This window comes from Suncus etruscus, chromosome 19 (assembly GCF_024139225.1).
Source record: "Suncus etruscus isolate mSunEtr1 chromosome 19, mSunEtr1.pri.cur, whole genome shotgun sequence".
NCBI classification, from domain to species: Eukaryota; Metazoa; Chordata; class Mammalia; order Eulipotyphla; family Soricidae; genus Suncus; species Suncus etruscus.
The window spans coordinates 32293173-32318855 of NC_064866.1; the positions used below are offsets into that span (position 1 = coordinate 32293173).

Sequence of the window (25683 nt, forward strand, 5' to 3'; positions counted from 1 at the left end):
TTATGACAACATTTGAAAAAATAGCTTTTTAATCGATACAGTAATGGTGCGTCAGCTGTGCCAAAGATTACTCAAAGTATATTTTGTAACTCTGGACCCTATTTTTCTGAAAGTGGGTGGGAGAATGAAAATGCAAATCAGAGGAGACATCATTATATTAAGGAAATAAAGTAATTTGGATCAGAGTTAAAGGCTATACGTAGAGTATTTTATAACTCCTAGAGTGAAGTGACTTGAGATACTGTTCTGAAATCAGAGAGCAGCCAATGCAGTTGAGTCGAGTTTGAAAGCCATTATTCAGAGATTGTATGAATTGAACTAGATTTTGGTATGTGCCAGATTGTGCAAATAATTTTTATGTAAAAATCAGTCTCCAGGCTTGAGTACAGCAGGTAGGGTGCTTGCCTTGCACAGAGCCAACCAGATTTGATCCATGGCAGCTGATAGGGTCCTCGGAGCACAGAACCAGGAGCAGCCCCGAGTACTGCTGGGTGTGGCCCCAAAACCAAGAAAAAGAAAGAAGATACTCATTAGCCAGTTGACACAAAATTGTCTCTCTGGGCTTTTGAAGAGATTATGAAGTGAAATGCTTGGGAGGTTTTACTGTTTTGAAATAAGAATACATTAAGTGACAGTTTAAAAAGCCTATTTTGACGCAGATAAAAAAGAGGGAGATGGTGTGCGGTGATACATAATACTCTTCAGACTAATTCTAGATAATTCCTTTATTAAAATTTAGTATATTTACCATGAAATTTCATATACATGATGGAAATTAGATGTCAATTACATGTCAGGAAAAAATACTTTAATAGTATTGTTATAGAGTGTATTGGCTAATTCCAGTGGATCCTCCTCTCTCACTGCTGACATGATCTCCAGTATTTGACTAAAACAAAAGAAACAAAAATAAAGGTTAAATTTGCAAGTACATACTCCATTTTAGGTAGTCACTTTTTTACAAATAAAGATACTGTACCAAAAAAACTGTTCAGCTTCGGGCCAGAGCATTGAACAGCATGAAGTCAACCAGGGTTCTATCTCGGCCACTACATGTGGTAACAAGCACCATTATATATACATGAAACCAAAGTTTTAATGAGTCAAAATACACTAAAATAAAAAAAAAATTTTTTTTGGTTTATTTTGGGGCCACATCCATTGGTACTCAGGAGTTATTCCTGGCTCTGCACTCAGAAATTGCTCCTGGCAGGCTCAGGGGACCATATGGGATGCCGGGGATTAAACCTAGGTCTGTCCCAGGTTGTCTGCGTGCAAGGCAAATGCCCTACTGCTGTGTTATCGCTCTGGCCTCATAAAATCAAAATTCTTAAAATTCTTTTAAGACTTAGGTTGATGCTAAAGAGAGATAATACAGAGGTTAAGGCTCTTGCACAGTCAGCTCTAGTTGGATCCATAGCAATGCCACGAGTAATCCTGAGCACAGCTGGGGTGTGGCCTGAACCCTTCATATCCATCCCCCAAAATTCAGTTTCCTGGGCTGAGGACTTGCACTATAAACATCCTGAGTTTGGCCCTTGACACAGTATGCAGCCACCCCTACCCCCAGCCCTGCAGCTTCTATTAAAAAAAAAAAAGATGCAAAGTTTCTTCTAATAACTACTCAGAATTGGAAGGGCCAGAGAGTACAGTGAGGAGGGTGCTTGCTTTCCACAGACAACCTAGGTTCAAGCTCTCTGTGAGCAATGCCAGTACGGAACACGTGTGCGTCTGCACACGCACACGCACGCACACACACACACACACACACACACACACACACACACACACACACACACACAGTCATTGGAATTTAGATGCATTATGTGCAAATGAAGTAATTCCTGCTTAATTTGATTTCTGCTCAAACCTTTGTTTTGGGCCCACAGGTGGTATGCTCAGGGCTGACTTACTCCTGGCTCTGAGCTCTCTCCTGGAGGTGTTCGGGAATGAACTGATAGGCAGCATCCAAGACAAAGCACCTTACCTCTCCTGCACTCTCTCTGGCCTGGCTTCCTGATAAAATCTAAACTACTAAGGTCTTACCAGAACCTTCTCCACCTGGCCTCACTTTACCTTCCTTCCTCGGTTTATCACTTCGCCCAATCCTCCTACCTTCTACCACACTAAAATCATTGTTTCCCTGGAGCAGTCATGCCCTTCTGCCTGCTGCCTACTTCTGCTCAAGGATTTGTTTGGGTCTGGCAGATCTCCAAATTAAATGTCATCTTAGTTAAACTCACTTTTCTTTTGAGCAAGCAGTCTTACATTCCAGAAATTTGCATGCCTGACTTTTAATGCTTTATTCAAAGAGACACGACGTATCTACCCACTGAGAACAGGGACTGTCCCACTTATCTACTTAACCTCAGTTTGAGCTTTCCATTTGGGTCAGAGAAGCTCCAAATTGTTGCAAGGAACTTAAAATCTCGGGAGAAAAGAGAACTGAAACCGCTAATACAGGGAATTTGATAAATGTGGCTTTGTAAGTGGGATTAAAGTTTTAGTAACTAGCATTACACTAGAAGCATGGATATTTTTTATTTTAATGCTTGAGGGAAGGGATACACCTAGAAGTGCTCAAGGATCATTCTAGGCAATGTTCGGAGACTATATTACAGTCCAGGGATTGAATTCAGGCTGACTACATTCAAGTCTCATGTCTTATCTCCCCAGCTATAGAAACATGAGTATTTGGAGGTAGGGATGTTGTGGCCACACCCAGCAGTGCTTGGGTCTTACTCCTGGCTCTGTGCTCAGAGCACTTTGGCAGTGCTTGGGGGTGCCTGCTGAACTAGGCTTAGGCATCATATGGGAAGCCAGAGATAGAACCTAGGTCAGCTGCATGCCAGACAAATGCCTTACCTATGTGCTATCACTCCGGCTCCCAAAGCATGGATTTTTTTTTTTTTTTTACCTAGCAGTACTCGGGTTACTCCTGGCTCTGCGCTCAGAAGTCACTTTTGCAGGCACAGGGGACCATATGGGATGCCAGGAATCGAGCCCAGGTCTGTCCGAAGTTGGCCATGTACAAGGCAAATGTTCTACCATTGTGCTATCTCTCCAGCCCCAGCATGGAATTCGTTTATTTTGTTTTTGGGCCACATCCAGCAGCACTCAGGTTACTCCTGACTCTGTGCTCAGAAATAACTCCTGGCAGGCACAAGGGATCATATGGGATGCCAGGATTCGAACCACCATCCTGGGTCTGCTGCGTGCAAGCAAATGCCCTACCTCTGTGCTTTTATCTCTGGCTCCAGCATGGGATTTTTTTTTCTTTTTTTTTTTTGGTTTTTGGGCCACACCCGTTTGACGCTCAGGGGTTACTCCTGGCTATGTGCTTAGAAATCGCCCCTGGCTTGGGGGGACCATATGGGACGCCGGGGGATCGAACCGCGGTCCTTCCTTGGCTAGCGCTTGCAAGGCAGACACCTTACCTCCAGCGCCACCTACCCGGCCCCCTCCAGCATGGGATTTTTAAATGAAAATTACTAGTTTATTACTGATTTACAATAAAGCATTGGCTATTTTTGAAATATCACTCATTCTTCACATTGCAAATATTGGTTTTCCTAAAATATACCTAATTAGAACTGGTATTTATGATGGCAATTGAGATTCAAGTCTTGGTTCTTAAGTTGGCATTTAGAAACACTCAAAAAATGCCCTGTAAATGTGTATTTAAGTCAGCCGTCAGACTTACGACTAAGGTAGTATAAGAAACAGACATGGACACACTATATGCAACTAACTAAATATCAGTTTCTAGTCTTTAATCCTCTAAAGAATTAAAAACATTGTGACTGAATTAGCAAATACCTACAGCTTACAAAAATAATGAGGTCAGGCCTTACATGTGTGAGGCCCTGAGTTTGATGTGTAGCACTAAGAATAAAAATTTCAGTGGTTCTGGAGGGTTGAGAGTATAGAAGGCAGGGTGCCTGCTTTGAATGCGACTGACTCAGGTTTGAGTCCCAGCACCCCATATCGTCCCTTGATTCCCCACCAGGACTGATAGAGCCAGAGCTAGGAATAAACTCTGAGCTTGGCTGGGTTTGCCCCTACAAAATAAAAACGCAAATAAGGGGTCTGAGAATGTAACTCAGCTGCAGAGCACTTGCTTGTGAGGCCTGGATTACATTTCCAGTAGCACATACATACACACAGTAAAAGGGGTGTGTACTTTACATGCTTAGAGACCATGTCACCCTTCTTCCCCATTACCAGATATGATCCTGGTGGCTCTCAGAACTACCAAGCCAAGCAGCACTGAACTGAGGGGGCCCAAGCATAGAACTGCCCATGCTAGTTGGCCTGGCATTGCAGGGGAGTGGCCCTGAGCCCCCTGATGACTGCTTGGAAGAGTTTCCCCATCCATCCAAATAAACTGGCTGATGAGTACCACTGAAAGGATAAAACGAAGTGGTCCTGCCTTGTAGGAACAAAACATGTTAGGTAACATGTTCATTAAAGTGACAGAACAACACTTTCTTATGGGTTATACAGTGCTCAACTCTGTGGGATGGATGAGTGACAGATACAGAATAATCAAGAAATTCCAAAATACTTTTATTTTCTTTCAATAAAGTAAAATAAAAGAGTTCTGCTCTTTGGGGAAGGGATGAGAAAAAGGAAATTCCATAATGTTCCTCTGTTCAGAGGCTTAAAGAAACATGCTAGGCAGGTTTATTTAGGTGGCCGAATCATTTAAAATACAGACACGATGAAAAAGGTCTCCTAAGATTACAGTTTTATTGCCAACAGCAGGGAAGCATGAAAACAGAACTTAAGTCAGGAAAGGTGCCCTTCACATCTTTTCTCCATTGCACAAAATGACAACTGACCAAAACAACTTCTCACTGATGTAATACAACACTGGATTAAGAGATTGTTAACAAAGAAAGAGGAGCTGTGATTAAAGCACTTTGGTGTAAGTTCCTCCAAATCACTGCTTTAAAATTAACCTGAATTTACTTCAATGCACCCAACATTAATTCCCTTGTTTATTCTGTGAGCAGTGGATAACTCTAAAGTTTTGTAAGACTTACATTATATGGCAGGGCTCATTTCTGTCTTTCAAACAGTGTCCATTTTCCCACTTCTTTTTGGTAGGAAAGGAGGTTTTTATGTACTTTGATCCAGCGTGTGTACTTTTGACTCCACACCATGGTGCATCTATAGTTAAGTAAAGAAACAAAAGTCCTCTTTGAGGCTTACCTTTCAAATTAATGTGTTAGTTTTTTTAATGAATATTATCAAGCTAATAACCTGAAAATAAGCAATGATCCTGCTTCAAAAGGCAATAACTCAGGTGTAAGAAAAGTACAAGATAAAATCTTGTACAAAATCTTGAAATGCCGTAATACTCACCTTTATTCTTTCTCTCTGCTAATAGTGACATGTTTATGCAGTGGCATGCTTTAGAAAGATTTAGATCTCAAATCTATTAAGAAACATGTCAGTGAAACTTGCATTGCTGAAAAGGTAGCATTGGATACTAGCATTGTGCACTTATTTAATGACTAATTGCAGTTGTTTGCAGCTGCATTTAACAAGCATTTTTTAAAATGAAATTTTGTTTTCAAGACTCTCCTGACTTCTTCAGAACGTTGAGTCTTGATTATACTGAAGTCCATATGCTGCAGAAGACCTTGCGTTTCAAGCTGAAAGAAAATTTCTAGCTTCTAACCTTATTTTCAAGAGGCAGTAACATTAACTTCTAACATTCTTAAATTAGCCCTATTTGACTTTAAGGAATTCACTTTATAGTGAATGTTTTGTAGAATAAACCTTTTGAAAGATATTGTGGATGGAAAAAGTAGTTTTGAAACCTTGAGGCACCTCATTTTTAAGGGTATAGATTTCAAAATGTATAAATTGTTTTTTGTTTTTGTTTTTGGGTCACACCCGGCAGTGCTCAGGGGTTACTCCTGGCTCTACGCTCAGAAATCGCCCCTGGCAGGCTCAGGGAACCATGTGGGATGCTAGGATTCGAACCACCGTCCTTTGCATCTGAGGTAAATGCCCTACCTCCACGAATATTTTTCATTTATTAAAATCTTGAGAGTCTTCTGAAAAGTTATTTGTTGAGGTTGAACATTGCAATTTAAAAGGTAATGTTTCTCTAGCTCTCATGTTAAACTCTAGGATGAAAATCATAATTATGAAAATAAGCTCACCTGTTTCGATCATTAGTTTTTCAGTCGGTATGGACTTTAAAACTTCCAAGTTAGCCTCCGTTTTCAGTGAACTTAAAAGTCAAAAAATGGTTATATACACATTTTAAAAAATATATAGATTTAACAAAAACTAACTCAAAATACCAAAATAAAACTGGTTAGCCATAATACTTCAGAAAGTATCTAGACAGGATTCAGATTAAGATCTATTGCAACCAAATCTTAACTTTAGAGGGATGTATTTTTTGTTGCTTATCAGTTGTTCATAATTTTCAGTCTTAAGTAAAATTTATCCTTTTAAAATAATTTGCCTGTGGATAATTAGCAAATTCATGAGTTAAGAGTTTGAAGGGGGGGCTGGAGAGATAGCATGGAGGTAAGACGTTTGCCTTTCATGCAGGAGGTCATCGGTTCAAATCCCAGCATCCCATATGGTCCCCCGTGCCTGCCAGGAGCAATTTCTGAGCCTGGAGCCAGGAATAACCCCTGAGCACTGCCGGGTGTGACCCAAAAACCACAAAAAAAAAAAAAAAAAAAAAAAAGAGTTTGAAGGGATGGCAAATTCCTTTCTGGGCCAGATACATAATATTAGCTTGGTATAAAAGAATCAGTATTAGATACTCAAATGTTCATGTTTCACCAGGTCAGAAGTAGGATGAAAATAAGCACTCAGAATGAATACATTTAATAAGGCATGAAACAAAAAGCTAGCTATAAGATACCATTTCTAGTTCCATTAAGCCCCCCTCCCATATCTGAAAATGCTTAGGATTTTGTTATAAAAGTATTCTAAAATTCCTAGTTCCATAGACATAGGGATGGGCCAAAGGGCCAGTGTACATTTTCATGCATGAGGCCCATGTTCAGTCCCCAGCCTAGCATGGTTCTCGGGAGCAGTGTTGGGAGGTAGCATCCAAGACAGCAAGGCCCAAGCCCCATCCCCTGCCACTCACCCAGAATCTTTTAAGTGTAGTATTTTAGTATTTGGGGGGGAAAGTTAGCTATTCCTGGCAGTGCTTAGGGCTTATTTCAGGCTCTGTGCTCAGGGATCACTCCTGAAGATGCTCATGTTACCATCTGGAGTATCCAGGGAATGATTCTGGGTTACATACAAGGCAAGCACCCCACCCACTGTGCTAATGTTCCAGCTCTATAGCTTTTGGTCCTCAATGTTTTTCTCTTGGGTTAACAAATATGCCACATTTTGGCCTTACTAGGTTTGTTCAGTTTTTTGGAGATGAAACTCTTTTCCTCCCAAGTATAAATTGTGCTGTTCCTGTGCTCAGTGCAAAGGAAAGGATTAAAAAAAGAGGGATTTATTTTATTTTTGGCTTTAGGGGCACACTGGGCAGTGCTCAGGGTTGCTCCTGGCTTTGCTGACTCTGCTCAGGAATTACTCCTGTGGTGGTCTGGGGACCATAGGAGATGCTGGGAATCAAACCCAGGTAAGCTGTGTGCAAGGCAAACACCTTACCCTACTATACTATTGCTCTGGCCACAGAGTGGTATCTTTATGGAAGCTTGTCATCGCCCTATTTTGCTTTATTTCCCGTGGAGACTCTGGCCTGCTAATTTTGCTCCTATGCAGAGGGGGTGGAGTGGGGAACGTTAGCTTAAAGCCACGTCTACAAATGCAAATTAATTAGAAACCTAGTATACACTTAGAGTTCAAATTGGTACCATAAAGGCTTTCTCTGAAGCCGTACATAATTTTTTCTTTTTTTTTTTGAAGCCGTCCATTATTTAATAAAGAAAATGTCCTGCAAACTTTTCAGAGATAGTAGATAATTCTAGGTACTAAGTACAGCACAGCAGAAAACGAATGAGGAAATAAGTGCCCTGTATTTACAGAGCAAGTGTTTTCCTACAGAAAGATACTGCAGACAAGCAGACGAAATCACCTATAAGAGAAAGTTCTCAGCCCAGAAACTGGACTGGAGAATAACCCTGCAGTGGAGACTAAATGTTAACTGAGCCAGCTGGATTGTTTGGGGCCAGAGCATAGCAGTGCCAGTATGTACGCTATGCATGTATGTGTGAGTGCCCTGAATCCTTGGCACCCACAAAAGGAAAAGAAACCTGAAGTTGTAAGAGCCCCTCTTTTAACCGCAGAGTGTAAATACACTGATAACACTAATTTTTCTCACAGGAATCAGGACCCCTTTTGAAAAATAAATGATTCTTTAATTGAATCACCATGAGATAGTCACACATTTGTTATGATCGATTACAGTCATACAACGTTTAATACCAGTCCCTTCATCAGTGCACATTTTCTGCCACCAATGTCCTGGTTTCCCTTCTGTCTTCCCCACTGCCTGCCTCTATGGCATTCTCTCTCTCTCTCTCTCTCTCTCTCCTCTCTCTCTCTCTCTCTCTCTCTCCTCTCTCTCTCTCTCTCTCTTCTCTCTCACTCCTCTCTCCCTTCTCTCTCTCTCTCTCTCACTCCTCTCTCCCTTCTCTCTCTCTCTCTCTCTCCCCCCCCTCCCTTCCCATATATGTACATAAAGGAGAATATATATACATATATATATTATTTTTCCCTTTAGACACTGGTTTGCCATCGTTACTGAAGGGGTCTCATGAATATCACTTAATCCCCTTCATCCCCAGTACCCAGCTCTTGTCCTGAGTGATCTTTTCCCACTATCACTGCCATAGTGAACCAGCCCTTCTCTGCCCTAACTGCACGTCCCTTTTTTGTGGCAAGCTTCCTAACATGGACCGGTGCTCTCGGTGCTCATCTCTATTGCCTCTGAGTATTACTACCATAGATCCTCCTTTCTGTTCACATTCCACAAACGTGTGCGATCATTCTGTGTATATCAGAGGACCCTTTTCTGAAGACCGCAAAATCAACAGGGAAGATCTGGACACGTTTTCATGAAGGGCAGCAGGTGACCCAAATGGATCATCCACCTCCCCGCAGAGCTGCCTTCTACACGACCCCTGTATCTACTGCGGGTTACTCTGATGGTGCTCAGGAACCATGCCAGGATTAAACCTGGTGGAATCCATCCACTTTTGTCCTTCAAGGTCTCTCCCTGGCCTCTCAAATTGCCTTTTATCCAATTTTTAATTTTAAGAAACAGCTGAAAAAATGTTTGATAAAAAGGCACCATCCTAATAGAAACCTAGCATGACAGACCAACCTAGCCTTTATTTTTTTAAACACTGACTCCTAATTTTAGAGACAAGAAGATGTTGCATCTGCCAAACAATTATGGTGACTAAGAGCTTTCAGAGGTTACAAAGACTGGCACATCAGGGCTGGAGAAAGTGCAAAGACCGGAAGTGAATGCCTGCCTGGCAGGTGGAAGTCCCCAGTTCACTCCAGCGCCGCATGTGCCCTGAGCACCTCTGGGTATAGCGCTATGGCCTCCTAACACTGCTGGGCCTGAGCATTAACTTGTCCAAAGTACATAGTTCGACCAAGTACTATCAAGAGTGACTCACAAGGGGCTGGAGTGATAGCACAGCAGGTAGGACATTTATCTTGCATAGAGTCCACCTGGGTTTAATCCAATGTCCCATATGGTCCCCTTGTACTGCCAGGAATAGACCCTTAAATGCAGAGCCAGGAACACTGCTGGGTGTGACTAAAAACCAACTCTCCCCCCAAAAAGAGTGGCCCGCAGATCTCTAGTTCTCTCCCCCACAAAATGTCTGAAAAAAAAAATTTAGAGGCCAGAGAGATAGCACAGCTGTTGGGCATTTGCCTTGCATACATCGGACCCAGGACGGTCAGTGGTTCGATTCCCTGCATCCCATGAGCCTGTCAGCGATTTCTGAGTGCAGAGCCAGGAGTAAACCCTGAGCGCCTCTGAGTGTGACACAAAAAAACAAAAAAAATTTTACTAAAAATTATATGTAAAAGCTGTCTCAACCTATGTCTAAAACTCAGAAAAAAAGTAATATAAAGCCGAAAAAAGTTCCCACAATGACCCCTCCCCCCCAAAAAAAGAAAATAGCTGAAAGAGGCTAGTAGACCACACAGTGAATGTCAGCTAATATCAGAAAGAAAAGACTCAAATCTTGGAGGAGGCTGGGAATCCGAAGAGCCACCAGTTTAATGTCAGCGCTAGCACAGAGCCATGGAACTAGATTTTCACTGAGAATGCCTTCTATTTGGGCTTTTATGTCTAGAAAGAATATCGTATCAGGTGGAAGCATTTTTTCAATAAACAAACAATCCAGACACATTTTCAAGAGCAAGAACAGAATAAATTCACTTTCAAATGTGCCCCATCGGGGCCGGGCGGTGGCGCTAAAGGTAAGGTGCCTGCCTTGCCTGCGCTAACCTTGGACGGACCGCGGTTCGATCCCCCGGTGTCCCATATGGTCCCCCAAGCCAGGAGCAACTTCTGAGCACATAGCCAGGAGTAACCCCTGAGCGTTACTGGGTGTGGCCCAAAAACCAAAAAACAAAACAAAACAAAACAAAACAAACAAACAAACAAAAAAAAACAAATGTGCCCCATCTAAATAAAACAGAAGACGTGGACTCTAAAAAAAGGAGATCCAGCAAAGGACACTAGGCTCAAACGGAAGCAGAAAGATGGGCGGGTTTGAGACTCAGGGAGCTAGCAGGAACTGAGTGAGACAGGTTTTCTCTGATGGAAAATTAAGACTTTACTGAGCTGCTAGAAAGTGAAATGCTGGAAATTTGAGAGCTAATAAAAATACGAGCAGCTTTACTCCAGGAAAATGTCATAAGTATGCCATATGTCTGACAATCATATCTGCACAGATAATAATGAAAACATACAACCAAGGATTCTGAATAACTATTTGTCAGGGTATGAGACAAAAACAAAGGGGCTGTGGCTGAGCATCAGAGCTTGCTCGGTAGATATGAGGCCCTAGATTCCATCCCTAACATACAAGACAAACACAAAAAGAAATGCAAGTGCTCAGATAGCATAAGAGCCAAGCCACAGTGCTACCACTCCAGCCTCAAAAGTCATTACTCTTAAGTGACACGAGGGGCAGGAGCAATGGTGTAGCAACTGGGGGATTGCCTTGCACACAACCAATCTGGATTGAATCCGCACTCAACTCCTACAGAGTCTCCAAGCCTGCCAGGACTGATTCCTGACCCCAGAGCCAGGAATAACCCCTGAACACTGCTGGATGTGGCTGTCCCTCTCTTTGCAAAAAAAGAAGTAACGTGTATCTCTAGTGAAATAAAAATTTTAAAAATGTAAAAGACAGGCTGGAGCAGTGGCACAATGGATAAGGCATCTATCTGCCTTGCATGAGCCAGCCTCAGATGAGCCGCGGTTTAGTCCTCCTGCGTCCCATATGGTCCCCTAAGCCAGGAGCGATTTTTGAGCGCATAGCCAGGAGTAACTCCTGAAAGTCACTGGATGTGGCCCAAAAACCAAACCAAAACCAAACAATTTATATATATGCACGCACACACATTTACACACACGCACACACACACACACACACACACACACACACACACACATATGAAAGACAGGTACTATACATCACTGAGATCCCAGCAATCAAGATGTGGATACCTTTGAAGATCAATATTTTTATTTTTGTTTTTTTTTGCCATACCCATTGGTTCTCAGAGGTTACTCCTGGCTCTGTGCTCCAAAATCGCTCCTGGCAGGCTTGGAGGATCATATGGGATGCCAGGAATTGAACCTGGGTCCGCCCTGGGTCAGTTGTGTGCAAGGAGAAACTCTACTGCTGTGCTATCCCTCTGGCCCCCGAAGATCATTATTTTAAGTCATTTGTGATGCTATTTTATTTATTCTTTTTTTTTTTTTTTTTTCTGTTTTTGGGCCACACCCGGCAGTGCTCAGGGGTTTCTCCAGACTGCTCAGAAATCACTCCTGGCAGGCTCAGGGGGAACATATGGAATGCCAAAGATAGAACCTGGGTCTGTCCCGGGTCGTCTGCATGCAAGGCAAATGCCCTACAGCTGTGATATCACTCCAGCCCTATTATGTAATTTTTAAATTCCAATCTGAATTGGAATTTCAGCTATACAAGTTAAATTACAAAAAAAATTAAATGAAAAAAAAAATCAGACTAAAGACAGTGTAGGGATTAAAGTGCTTGCTTTGCAGGAAGCTGTCCCCAGTTAAAATTCCTGGCACCCTCTTCAGTCCCCTCGCAATGCCGAGTGATTGACAACATAGTCAAGTAGACCTGAGCACTTCTGCGTGCAAATCCCCCCTAAAGAACAAAAAGTGAGAACGACTGGAGCACATGCTATGTATGTAGGAGTTCATCCCCAGTATCACGTGGCCCCAAGTACTGAGGGGAATGATCCTAAAAGAATGTGTGTGTGTGTGTATGTGTGTGTGTGTGTGTGTGTGTGTGTGTGTGCTAAATTCTATAGCAAAACAAACAAACAACACTGTCAGCGATACTGTTATAAAGATGTTTGTTTGTTTGTTTTTGGTATTTGGGTCACACCCGGCAGTGCACAGGGGTTACGCCTGGCTCTGCGCTCAGAAATCACCGCTGGCAGGCATGGGGGACCATATGGGACACTGGGATTCGAAACACCGTCCTTCTGCGTGCAAGGCAAACGCCCTACCTCCATGCTATCTCTCCAGCCCCATCAAGATGTTTTATATTCTGATTATTATATCAGAAAGTGAATAACACTGAAGAGAAAAGAGAATCACTGTTTTATAAACTCAATTGCAATCCTGGTGGGAGTTCATGAAATGGTTTGGTGGGGTTATCCAGCTGACTCCCATCATTAGACACTGGAGTAAGTATGTGTCCGCAATTCAGTGAACACGAGCATGATTTAGAGATAAAGTGAAGCCAGAGAGATGAACAGCCGATAGGCACCTGCCTTGTACATGCTGAACCTAGTTCGATCCCTGGCACAATATACGATCCCCTGGACCTGCCATGAGTGATGCCTAAGCACAAAGCAGTGCCCTGAGCACCACCAAGTGTGGTCCAAAAATAAAACCACACACACACACACACACACACACACACACCAAAAACAAAACTATACACACACACACACACACACACACACACACACACACACACACACACACACACACACAACCCAAACCCAAAAAAGTTGAATCACAGAGATAAGTACAATGGGTAAGATGCTTCTCTTGCACATGAGCAACCTGGGTTCAATATCCCTGGCACCACATATGGTCTTCCACGCCCTACCAGGAGTGATTCTTGAGTGCAGAATCAGTAGCAAATCCTAGTACAGCTAGATGTGATCCCAATCCCCCCAAATTAACATTAATGAGATAAAGAGATGTTTTGAGAACTGCATTGCAAAAGAAAACAAGCTGGTGATCCCAATGTAAGGCCATTGTCCACTATTGCAACACAGGATAGTATTTATAACATTTCAAGCTTAAATTTTCCACTGTAGTTGACAAGTTAACTGCTAACAGAATCTCTGAAATTATCAGGCCAAGATCAAAACAAAACACAACTTCAATTTAAAAAAATTGAGTATCTCGTTTTTCTGTACTGGAGAAGCCCGTGTTCTCTCAAACACACATCTCTTTCATCCACATTTAAGTCAATTCCTTTAATTAAAATATTTTACTTTGCCAGGGCTGGAGAGATAGTACAGTGGGTAGGGAATTTGTCTTGCATGTGTCCGACCTGCTTTTGATCCCTGTTACCATATCTGGTCAGTTCCCTGAGCACAGAGCCAGGAATAAGTCCTGAGCATGCTACCAAACAAACTAACAAAATTCACTATAAAGCAAATTAGGACAACTGTTTAATTATGTTTACTACATGAAAGTTAAAAAGTTTAAGAACCTACCAACCATTAAATCCTATATAGAAATCTAAGTCGATCAAAGCAGCCGCAGCCTCTTTGGTACCATCAAATGAATGCACCTAAGGACACAGAGGTATGATTTTATCAGTACAATAATTACTGTTTCAAATTCTAAATAACATAAATAGAACTTTGCAAACTAAAGTACAGATACAAGCCAGAGTGAGAGTAGAGTTCTTGCATACAAGGACAACAGGGGTTGATCCCTGTCACCATTGGCTCCTAAGCACACCAGGTGTGCCTCTGAGCGCAGAGCCAGGAGAAAGCACTACAAACTTCTGGGTGTGGCCCAAAAGCAAAAAGTACAGAGGCAGGACTGAGGATGTGTGACAAGTGAGACGCAAGCGAACTGCATGTTTTTTTGTTTTGCTGTATTTTTTTCAAATAGGTGCCTTGCAATGTTTCATTCCTGCTCCCTAGTGCTCTTTGACCCCAGTACTCCAGGTTTGGAAGCCAGATTATTAGGCAAAGGTTATGTTAGAAAACACGTGTGTAGGCCCGGAGAGATAGCACAGCGGCGTTTGCCTTGCAAGCAGCCTATCCAGGACCAAAGGTGGTTGGTTCGAATCCCGGTGTCCCATATGGTCCCCCGTGCCTGCCAAGGGCTATTTCTGAGTAGACAGCCAGGAGTAACCCCTGAGCACTGCTGGGTGTGGCCCAAAAACAAACAAAAAAAAGTGTGTGTGTGTGTAGAAGTGGGGGCAGTGCAAGGCAAGTATTCTACCACTGAGCCCTATCTCTGAATCTAAAGTAAATAAGTTTGAAGTTTTTGTTCATTGTTCTCATAAGAATAGAGATAAGTTTTGAAATTTTTATGAAAAGGCTGTAAGAAAAATACTTTCAAAATGTAATTTATTGTGGTTGGATGCACTGGTCCAGACACACTCCCAAGATACAAATTATGCAGAAAGTATTGCTAGGCCCAAATATACCCGTTTTCATTCTGGGGTCTTCTCAGAAGGGAGGTGGTCAGTGCCGCCACCCCACCCCTGTACTACCAGGAGTCCCTGGAGCCACACCACATGTCACAGCTACTATCAAGTTGACAGTCCAGCTTTACAGCTAATCTCAGAAAGGATGCCAAGACAAAGAAACTCACAGGGACTCTGGCGAAGCCCAAAGAGGCTAAAACTCTGGGACACCCTAGAAATGGGTATCCAAAGCCCCGAAGCTGCATCCACACCCCACAACTGGCACCACATAAATGGCCCAACTTCATTCCATCATGACTTAAACTCTGCAGAGATGCCAAATCAATGAAAATTCCAGGTACATAGATCCTGGAGTTCCTGGAGCACTTGAGAGCATACAATACCTCCCCATTCCACAACACAGATGTAGGCCAGTCAGAGGAGACCAGCAGATTGGATGGGAAAGTAGCATACAAGGGCTGGAGTAATAGCACAGTGGGTAAGGCGTTTGCCTTTCATATGATCCCCAGCATTTCATATGCGCCCCCACCATGCCCTGCCAGGCGTGATCTCTCAGAGCAGAATCAGGAATGAGCGCTGAGACCGCAGAGGTAGCCCCAAACCAAAAAATAAAAAAGAATAAAAATCACACATGTGAAATGGACTTGTTGCTGTTCATTTTTTTTTTAACCTATTACAGGATCATTCAAATAAAATCTTACTTAGAAATAAAGTAAACTGGCTGGCTGACAGGTGGAGATTAAGGCTACAAAGTGCTACCAGTATTAGAAGGAATTGATGAAAGTCTCTTAATTGGGAGGTACATTTAGTTCCTGAGAAATATGCTACAGGGTAAGTAAAACAATAGATAAGAATATGCACTGTAATACTAACAAGCACAGTAATGCAGAAAGTGTATATCATGCGAGTGCATATCACACGTTATGAAATAAGGCAGAAGCTAGACATGAAAGTATATGACATTATCAACGGAGTGCTATTGCATCTTTGCTTAACTGCACAGAATACTTATGCTTTCACATATTTGGATGAAAGCTTTTAGGCTACAGACTCTCCTAGAAGAATGGAAATTTATACACCTGAGCTTTTTCTTGAGGTGGATTTCCCAAAGAGTCCATGATCCAAACAAGATTTAAATTCACTGTAGGGTGGAGAGATGCTTTGCATGTGACTGACCTGGGTTCAATTCCTGGCACTTCATAAAGTCCCTTGAACTCCACAAGAGTGATCCTGGAGCTGAGCCAGGAGTAAGCCATGAGCACCACCAGGTATGATCCCCAAACCGGAAATAATTATTGTAAAAAAGATTTAAAACCACTACTCTGAATGCCCTAGCTTGGGCGTCTAACTTGATGAGAGGCTGTTGTTCATGGGGAAATGTCTCAGAATAATGACTGCATTCCACATGATCCCCCCAGCCTGCCAGTAATAACTCCTGAGAGCCACAGGGTGTGACCTCCCCCCAAAAGACATGTTTAGAGGTATATTTATGTAATTTCCTTTTATTGGGGTGGGGGGAGTCACACCCAGCAGCGCTCAGGGGTTACTCCTGGCAGGCTCGGGGGATCATATGGGCCGGAATTTGAACCACTGTCCTTCTGCATGCAAGGCAAATGCCTTACCTCCATGCTTTCTCTCCGGCCCCTATTTACGTAATTTTCTTACAAACTGAATTCTATATTCATTCTTGTACTCAAGCAAAGTTACCAATTAAAAAAGTGAGATATTTATTTGTCCTACATTTGGTCTATGGATCCAAAAGTACATGTCTTTCAAAAAAAAAAAAAAAAAAGAGAGAGAAAAACTTTATAATAATTTTATTGGTAAAACATGGGTTAGAGCCCAGCCTTAATCATCAAGACACGTTTGAGCATCCAGTAATTCAAAACTCTTATACTCACCACGCCACCGACACACTTATCTCTATTTCTCTTCAATATGTCTGTGAATTAACAAGAGAAATTTTAGAAAACAGCTTGATTCCTGAAAAAGAAAAACCTTAAATTTATAAACAAGATTTCAGTTTTATCTCACCCAAAAATTCATCGTGTGAATTTCGACAGTGAAGGAACATTGGTAATTTTGTTTGTTCTGACAGTTCGAACTGTTTTTCAAAATACCTGCATAGAACCGAACAGAGATTTCCTTGTTAATATTATTTCAGCATGAGAAAAAAGGACGCTGCTAAATGTTCATGGGACATTACTCTCTAGAAATTAAAACAGAAAACCATGAATTTGAGCATTTCAAAATAATCGGGCCTAGCAGAAAGTTTTTTCTAACATCACTTTTTATAAAGTAATATTGATTTCCCGGGTTTACAAAATTATTTTCAGAAGTGCTTGTGTTTTTATCTATAATTGTCAGAAATACACTTCACACTGCTACTACAGAAGTCAAGAGCCGTTAAGGTTTCAGTTTAGAGCGAACGAGGGTGCTTCTCAGAATGATTATTCTGAATCAGCTTTCAGACCACATCCCAGCAGAGGAAGCAGCAGTGGGATCCTTTCCCTGAGTCATCTGCAGGAAACAGAAAATGCTGCAGCAGCGGTCCTGCTTGCAGCAGCAGTCCTGCTCTGAGAGCAGGCAGTGCAGCACTTTCAACTCCATTTCCTTTGCTCTGCTATATACTGCCAGGGAGAAGCTCAAAGGCCTAGAGCACATACTTTACATGGATATCATTCCTGGTACCATGACCCTCTGCCAAGATCTACTGTCTCAATGTTTATTCCACCTTCCAATAAATCCCACCAAAATGGAAGAATTTACTGTCTCTGAGCAAAAAAAAGGGCAGATTCCCCCAAACCTCTCAACATGAGAATCTGTTGAATAGCACAAAAGCAGAAATATTTTAATTTTTTGAAAATAAAAATTCTATGCTAAAATGTTAGTCCTGGAATGTTTCATAAAAAGGAGTTCTCAAGGGCTGTAATTTGATCCTTAAAATGACATTGTCTCAAAGGCCAGAGTGATAACACAGCAGGTAGCGTTTGCTTTGCAAGCAGCAGATCCTGGTTTGATTCTGAGCACTCCATATGGTCCCCACAGCCCCACCAGGAAAAATTCCTGAGCACACAGCCAGGAGTAAGGCCTGAGTGTGGCCCCAGAAACAATAACAAAAAAAATCCCACCATCGGGGCCGGCGAGGTGGCGCTAGAGGTAAGGTGTCTGCCTTGCAAGCGCTAGCCAAGGAAGGACCTTGGTTCCATCCCTCGGCATCCCATATGGTCCCCCCAAGCCAGGGGCGATTTCTGAGCGCTTAGCCAGGAGTAACCCCTGAGCATCAAACGGGTGTGGCCCGAAAAACCAGGTCCCAGCAGTGTATGACATTATAGACTCTATTTTGATGGAACATTCTATGTTTTCCTTTGTTTCAGCTCAGAGTTCCTCTTGGGCTCTTTAATGGCTGTATAGTGGTGAAATAGGAATTAAAGAAAACAGTTTGTTGTTTACTTTTTTGTTTTGGTGAAGTGCTACTCCTGGCACAGTACTCAAATGTTGCTCCCAGCAGTACTCTGGGGACCATGTGGTGTTGGGAGTCAAATCCTGGCCTAGTGAGTGCAGAGCATGTGCACCAGCCCTACGCCATCTCCCAGGCCTTCTTATTGTTTTCTTTTTTTTTTTCTTTTTTTTTTTTGGTTTTTGGGCCACACCCGGTAAAGCTCAGGGGTTACTCCTGGCTATGTGCTCAGAAGTTGCTCCTGGCTTGGGGGAACCATATGGGACACCGGGGAATCGAACCGCGGTCCGTCCAAGGCTAGAGCAGGCAAGGCAGGCACCTTACCTTTAGCGCCACCGCCCGGCCCCCTTATTGTTTTCTTTTTCTTTTTTTTTTTTGGTTTTTGGGCCACACCCTGTGACGCTCAGGGGTTGCTCCTGGCTTCTTGGGGGACCATATGGGACACCGGGGGATCGAACCGCGGTCCGTCCTAGGCTAGCGCAGGCAAGGCAGACACCTTACCTCCAGCGCCACCGCCTGGCCCCTAGACTTTTTTTTTTTTTTTTTGTGGTTTTTGGGTCACACCCGGCAGTGCTCAGGGGTTATTCCTGGCTCCAGGCTCAGAAATTGCTCCTGGCAGGCACGGGAGGACCATACGGGACGCTGGGATTTGAACTGATGACCTCCTGCATGAGAGGCAAACACCTTACCTCCATGCTATCTCTCCGGCCCCTTATTGTTTTCTTGAAAGAGCTTTTCTTCTTCTTCCACATACTCTGATCTCCAAGAACAAATTTTCCTGTATTTATAACTTAACTTTCTTTTGTTTCCCATTCATATAACTTCTGAAGTACAAAACTATTTCCCAAAGATATCCCCTGGATTCTTGAAAAGTTTTAGAAATAAAAAGAGCCTTTTAGAAGTGTCTTCCTCAAATTTGCCATCTGCGTCTTTAGGAACCGATTACTTGGGCTTTCTTTTCTTCTGTTTGTCATTTGGTTACCAAGGAGTGGAAGAGGGAAGAGCAGAGAAATCTCAGTTGTTTTGTGGTGCTAGGGACTGAGTCTGTGGTGGTCCCACCTTCGAGCTATGTCCCTCTCAGATATTTAGGTTTTCAATCACCTTTTAAGCTGGGTTAGAATAAGCAAAGATACTTTGATAATTACCACATATTCACTATTTCCAGCAGCTTACAAATATTCTAAATATCAGCAAAAGTAACTAGGAGAGGGAATGCCACACAGGGAAGAACTGATGTTGACCTCTGTACTCAAAGAGTCCAATCCAAAACTTGGGTTAATCGACACCGGAACCGAGACCGATTTATATGCCCAATGGAAAAAAAGTTTCACGACAGCCACAAAGGAGAGTGCCCAGACTGCTGAGGTAGGCAATGCCCCCTCTGTGACCCCCTCCTTCAGAATGACAGGAATCAGAAAGGCCTAAGGTGAAAGTGTGGTGCTTACTCTAGTAGTGGACAAGTGCAGGCCAGTCCTAAGATGATCTACTTAATAGCACTGAACAGGAGGCAGAAACTGTAGGGGAGCAATAAGTTTTAGAGGTTAGGGATATTAAAAATGCTTGTCCTGCATGTGTGCGGCTCTGGGTTCCATCCAGGCATTTCAAAAAACAAACAATACAAAACAAACAAAAAATCAGGGCTGGAGAGTACAGAGGTTAAGGCCTTGTACACATATAATCAATCTTGGTGTGAGACCCAGCACAGCATACGGTCAGCTGAACACAACCAAGAGAGATCCCTGAACATTCCCTCTGAAAAAGAAAACAACAAACCCCTTAACCAGGCTCGAGTCATTGGCAGGCACCATTTTGTTTTGTTTTGTGTTTGGGTCACAACTGGTGGCACTCGGGCTGCTGCTGGCTCTGTGCTCAGAAATTGCTCCTGGCAGGCACAGGAGCTCATATGGGTTGCCGGGATTGGAACTACCATCCATCCTAGATAGGCCCTGCTGCTGTGCTATCTTTCTGGTCCATCATTTTTACAATCCCCCTTAACCTTGCTATGGTAGAGCTGATAGAAGGCAACTATGCTCACACAATTATACAGCCAATGCCATATTGGATCTCACTCTCCACCTAACAGCCCCAGATGACAAATCTCAGAGCAGATCTCAACTCACCCCTCTAAAGAGCTGAGCTAACTAGGGGCACTAGAGGCAATTATCAAGTGTTGGTTCCTACAGGACAAACTAACTGGCCACACCAATCCACCTGATTGTTATACCCCTCTAGCCAGAAAGAATGTAAGCAGTTAACTGCCAGCTCTGATTATTCAGCAGCACAAGGCTAGCCAGACTCCAGTCCAGAATACTCTATCCAGCTAGTTTATCAGATTTGAAGGAGGAATGAAGAGCTTTTTAGACACATCACAGTTAAGGAAATGTATCATCACTAAACTGACATTCTAAGAAAAACTTAAGGGCCTTCTATCTAAGGAGACCAATTTAGAAACAGTAAGATAGATTTATTCATTCATTCATTCACTCATTTTGGATTTTGGGGACAGACCCAGTGATGCTCAGAGCTTACTCTTGACTCTGAACTTAGAAATTACTCCTGGCAGGGATCAGATGCCAGGATCAAACCCAGGTTAGCTTTTATGCGAGAAGTGCTCTATCAGTTGTACTATCACTCTTGCCCCTTAAGTACAGAAGAGAAGGAGGGCCCGGAGAGATAGCACAGCAGCGTTTGCCTTGCAAACAGCCGATCCAGGACCAAAGGTGGTTGGTTCGAATCCCGGTGTCCCATATGGTCCCCCGTGCCTGCCAGGAGCTATTTCTGAGCAGACAGCCAGGAGTAACCCCTAAGCAATGCCAGGTGTGGCCCAAAAACAAAAACAAAAACAGAAGAGAAGGAGAATAATAATGTGGGCTAGCTATACTATACTTCAAGTTTTCGAAGTCTTTCCTTAGTAGGGCAGTGTACGGTGGGTCACACTCAGCTGTGGTCAAGGCTTCCTCTGGCTCTTTATTCAGATCATTCCTGGTGAACTATTTGAGGTGCCAGGTATTGTGCTCACGCCAACTGTGTACAAGGCAAGAGCCACCACCTGCGGTTCTACTGGTCTGGCCCCAGAAACACTCTAAATCCTTCTGGCCCAAATTAAGCTAACTGAAGTTGGCACGATCTATTGTTAAACGCAAATGAAAACAAGTTCAAATGAAAGTGGTGCAAATGAAATAGGAGTAATATGAAACACACATGTCAGGAAAGTGTGCCCTAGTCACTATGTAAACCTGACTGTTTAGTTTCTGGGTGAGGAAAACACAGAGCATTCCACTTAGTGTCTAACAGTCTACACTGTTCATATTTTTAACACACAGTTCTAAAGCCATATGACCAAGTCCCAGATCTGCTAGTTTATTGTGGGAGAGAAGAAATACTGAAATACAGAGAGTGCTGTAAACACAGAGACCAGGGGCTCTCAGTAAATGGCAAAAAAAAAAGCAGGAGACAGAGGACATGCAGTGCCGTTTCTCTAGTAACCACATGAATGGGGTGATACTTACATGTCATTTATTTTTTAACTAAATCATTTAATGGTTTATAATTAAAACTTTTTTCTCAGGGGCTGGAGAGATAGCATGGAGATAGGGCGTTTGCCTTGCATGCAGAAGGACAATGGTTCGAATCCCAGCATCCCAGGTGGTCCCCCGGGCCTGCCAGGAGCGATTTCTGAGCATAGAGCCAGGAGTAATCCCTGAGCACTGCCGGGTATGACCCCAAAACCAAAAATAAATAAATAAATAATAAAAAAGCAACATTTTTCTCAAGCTGAAAAGGCCATCTTTCCATTATTTCTACCCACTAGCTTTGCTTCATCTGCTCTAGGTGTTGATCTGGCATCCCATCCCCTTGACACAGCTTTCCCCAACAGAAAGTCTAGCCTTCCCTCTGCTATCCACGCCTCTTAGTATTATCATATCCTTATATCCTCTCTTATCTGGAGGAGTTTGCAGTCTTTGTATTGTGCCTGCAGAAGAATGATTCGGTTAAGTTCAAACTCTAGCATAGGGGAACAACTGACAACGGGCATGTGCTTTAAAGCATACACAATGTCCAGCTGCTCTTACTGCTTTAAATTATGTGCTGAAGATGATGGCGAATGAGAAGTTAAACAGCGGTGATAATATCAATGCTTACACTGAATTAAAAAATAAGTGAGTTTGGGGCCGGGCGGTGGCGCTAGAGGTAAGGTGCCTGCCTTGCCTGCGCTAGCCTAGGACGGACCGCGGTTCGATCCCCCGGCGTCCCATATGGTCCCCCAAGCCAGGAGCGACTTCTGAGCGCATAGCCAGGAGTAACCCCTGAGCGTCACAGGGTGTGGCCCAAAAAAAAAAAAAAATAAGTGAGTTTAGGAACGGGAGTAATAGTACAACAGGTAGGACATCTGCTGGGTTGTATCCCTGGCATCCTATATGAGCCCCCAAGAACTGCTAGGAATGACCTGAAAGCAGAACCACGAGTAACCCCTAAACATCTATGGGTGTGGCCCAAAAAGCAAACAAATAAAAAAGTGAGTTCAAAGTGTTTAGACTGCAGTTTAGAAACAATTTTGACTCATTTGGATGATAGTCACATGAACAGGGGACTCTGCCACTGGCCTGTCCTCACAGTGGTGGTTTCACGGGGCTCATCATGGTCCAGAACAGACCGAAGTGGAGGAATTGTGGTCCTTCTTCAGGCTAATCCTAAGAAGCTGTTACAGCCAAGTGTTTGCTATTTAAGTTTGAACATGTGCATTTTGTTGGTGAGCTCTCTGTGAATCAAGAGGTGGAAAGACTGAGTAACCATCTCACTGGTAACCACCCGTCCACCCCTGGGAAAACAGCAAGTATTCCACACAGATTATACAACTCTTGAGAGGGGGTCACAAAGGAGAGGCCTGAAAGAATGTAAAAGAATGCATCTATACATCATCACTCTGAGACCCACGCTCCGATGTCACCTTCAGGAATCCTGCAGCCAGAATCAAGGACAGAACTCTTGCATGTTAATTCGTTCCTTTACAGAGGTTTCCAACTATGAAGGACACATTGAACTCTCACTCGTGGGTCAGGGAGAAGAAGCACACTTTGGGATATAGGATTGAAAGCTCACTTCAGGCCATTCCGTTACTGGCCAAATCAGTCATCACAAGAATTAAAATGAAATTATTTCACACTCTCTTACAAGAGAATTCGATTCAGATTCCTTTGTGGATAAGAAACTAAGCAGGACAGAGGGCTGTTAATTAGTAAATGTTTCGAGGGACAGATACGATGCCTTTTTCACATTTTCTATACCAAGTTTCCTACAGTTCCCAGTACAGTCCTCTACAAGTATTTGTTGAACGGCTGAATAGCTAAATCAGAAGCTTATCATAATGCTTACTCGTCTTGAAAATTAAGACACCGTTTTTTGAAAGTGAACAGTATGCTTAATCCAATGACCTCATTTTTCTTTTCAGCCTTTCATACCGGCCCCCCACCATGCTAGGAGCTCTAATAAAAAGCTATAAGCAGTGGACTGTGTGCATTTTCAAGGCTTATGAGCTCTGGGATTGCTCAGAAGCTACGGCATTCAACACAGCACCTACACAAACACTGCCATGCTGTACGTGAATAATATTTAATCCCCAATGAGAGGAAGACATGATTTTCCAGCTCTGGTGATCAGAGAGCACCCTTTGTCTTTCAATTCTGTCCCCCGGCAATTGAATTTAGTTCATCTCACTGGAATGGGTCAACCATGAAAGCAATTACTGAATTAAAAGAAAAGGTCTCTTGCATGTAAAACAATATATTTGTCACCAATGTCAAATTGAATTGTTAATCATGTTAGAAAACATACTTCAGGAAATGTTTGAAACAAATTTATCCCAAATTGCACCCTAAAAATCCTATGCTTGGGACTAGGGAGATGGCTCAAAGGACTTAGACTACATGAAGCTCAAGGTTCAATACCTTAAACCCTGAATCACTGCCAGCAGCAAACCCCTAAGCTTCAAAACAGATCTAGCCCCAGCCCCCACCCTCAACCCCCATTTCCACCCCCACCAACACACACCAAATTTTTTTTTTTTTTTTGGTTTTTGGGCCACATCCGGTGGTGCTCAGGGGTCACTCCTGGCTGTCTGCTCAGAAATAGCTCCTGGCAGGCACGGGGGACCATATGGGACACCGGGATTCGAACCAACCACCTTTGGTCCTGGATCGGTTGCTTGCAAGGCAAACGCCGCTGTGCTATCTCTCCGGGCCCCAAATTTTTAAAATCATATGCTTATTCCAACTAATTATACACTGATTAGAGCAATTAAAAATCATGCTTAAGAATCTGTAAAGTCAACAAAAAAAAATCCTTACTTACTTGAGCTGCGTGTCTTTTGGACAAAACTGTAGTCTGTCAAAATCTTAAAATGATCAAAAAACAAACAAACAGTTATTACTCAGTTAAACAGTTATTACCTGTTCTGAACGAATCAATTGTTTTGAAACAAGTCACTCCAAATGAGGTGGCACTTACCGAGCCCACATTCCCCTATTGCCACGACTTTGCCCTTGTTGTTCTCAGCAAGATCTAGCAATGCCATTAAGTAATGATCTGGATCGTTCTTTTCAAAGTCATCACATCGCGTAGGGTGGCATCCAACAGTGCTAAAAAACATATCTAACACAAAATAATGAGGACATTTCCAAAGTGAATGACGCTAATAGCTTCAATGGGCTGATCTGGAAGTGGGGAGGGCGCTTCCCAAGTAATGATCAGAGAGGGTCTAGGCGCAGGGGTCCTCAAACTTTTTCAGCAGGGGGCCAGTTCACTGTCCCTCAGACCATTGGAGGGTCTGACTCTAGTAAAAACAAAACTTATGAACGAATTCTTATGCACACTGTATATATCTTATTTGGCAATGAAGAAACAAAACAGATACAAATACAATACGTGGCCCGCGGGCCATAGTTTGAGGACCACTGGTAGGGGGCCCTCCTGATGATTCTCAGTAAACTAGGCCAGAAGTTTAATGAGCAAGTCCCAAAGATGCTGTGGAGCTCAGGCCCTATGGTATTGGGGATCACCTGAGCCATTCTGGTAGTACTTGGGGCATCAACAGGACCATATACAGTAGAGCTCAGGGGTCTCCAGAGCTACACCCAGTGATCCTTGGTGGGGTTCTGTGGTGTCAAGGGTTAAGCCAGAGGTTGAGCACATGTGCCCTAAGTGGTTTCCAAACAGGCTTTCTTTTTCGGAGGGGGAGGGATATCCACACCAGGCAGTATTCAACGGTTAATCTGCACTCAGGAATCATTCCTGATGGTG

The 25683-nt window shown here is 43.0% G+C and overlaps 2 protein-coding genes across 4 annotated transcripts in view; one reads left to right on the plus strand and one right to left on the minus strand.

Annotated features, from left to right (window-relative positions):
• Positions 1-25683, plus strand: part of SQLE (squalene epoxidase) — a 767303-nt gene that overhangs the window by 235810 nt on the left and 505810 nt on the right. The gene's annotated exons all lie outside the window — the stretch shown is intronic.
• The window catches only part of TATDN1 (TatD DNase domain containing 1), a 37689-nt gene continuing 12716 nt past the window's right edge, over positions 711-25683 (minus strand). For all 3 annotated transcript variants that reach the window (XM_049765788.1, XM_049765789.1, XM_049765790.1), the window contains 8 exons: positions 24892-25035; positions 24736-24778; positions 16962-17047; positions 16829-16869; positions 13978-14054; positions 6180-6250; positions 5049-5175; positions 711-889 (listed from right to left, as the gene is read on the minus strand). In XM_049765788.1, the coding sequence (XP_049621745.1) occupies positions 787-889; positions 5049-5175; positions 6180-6250; positions 13978-14054; positions 16829-16869; positions 16962-17047; positions 24736-24778; positions 24892-25035 (692 nt within the window). In that variant the 3' untranslated portion in view covers positions 711-786. The remainder of the gene's footprint in view (positions 890-5048; positions 5176-6179; positions 6251-13977; positions 14055-16828; positions 16870-16961; positions 17048-24735; positions 24779-24891; positions 25036-25683) is intronic.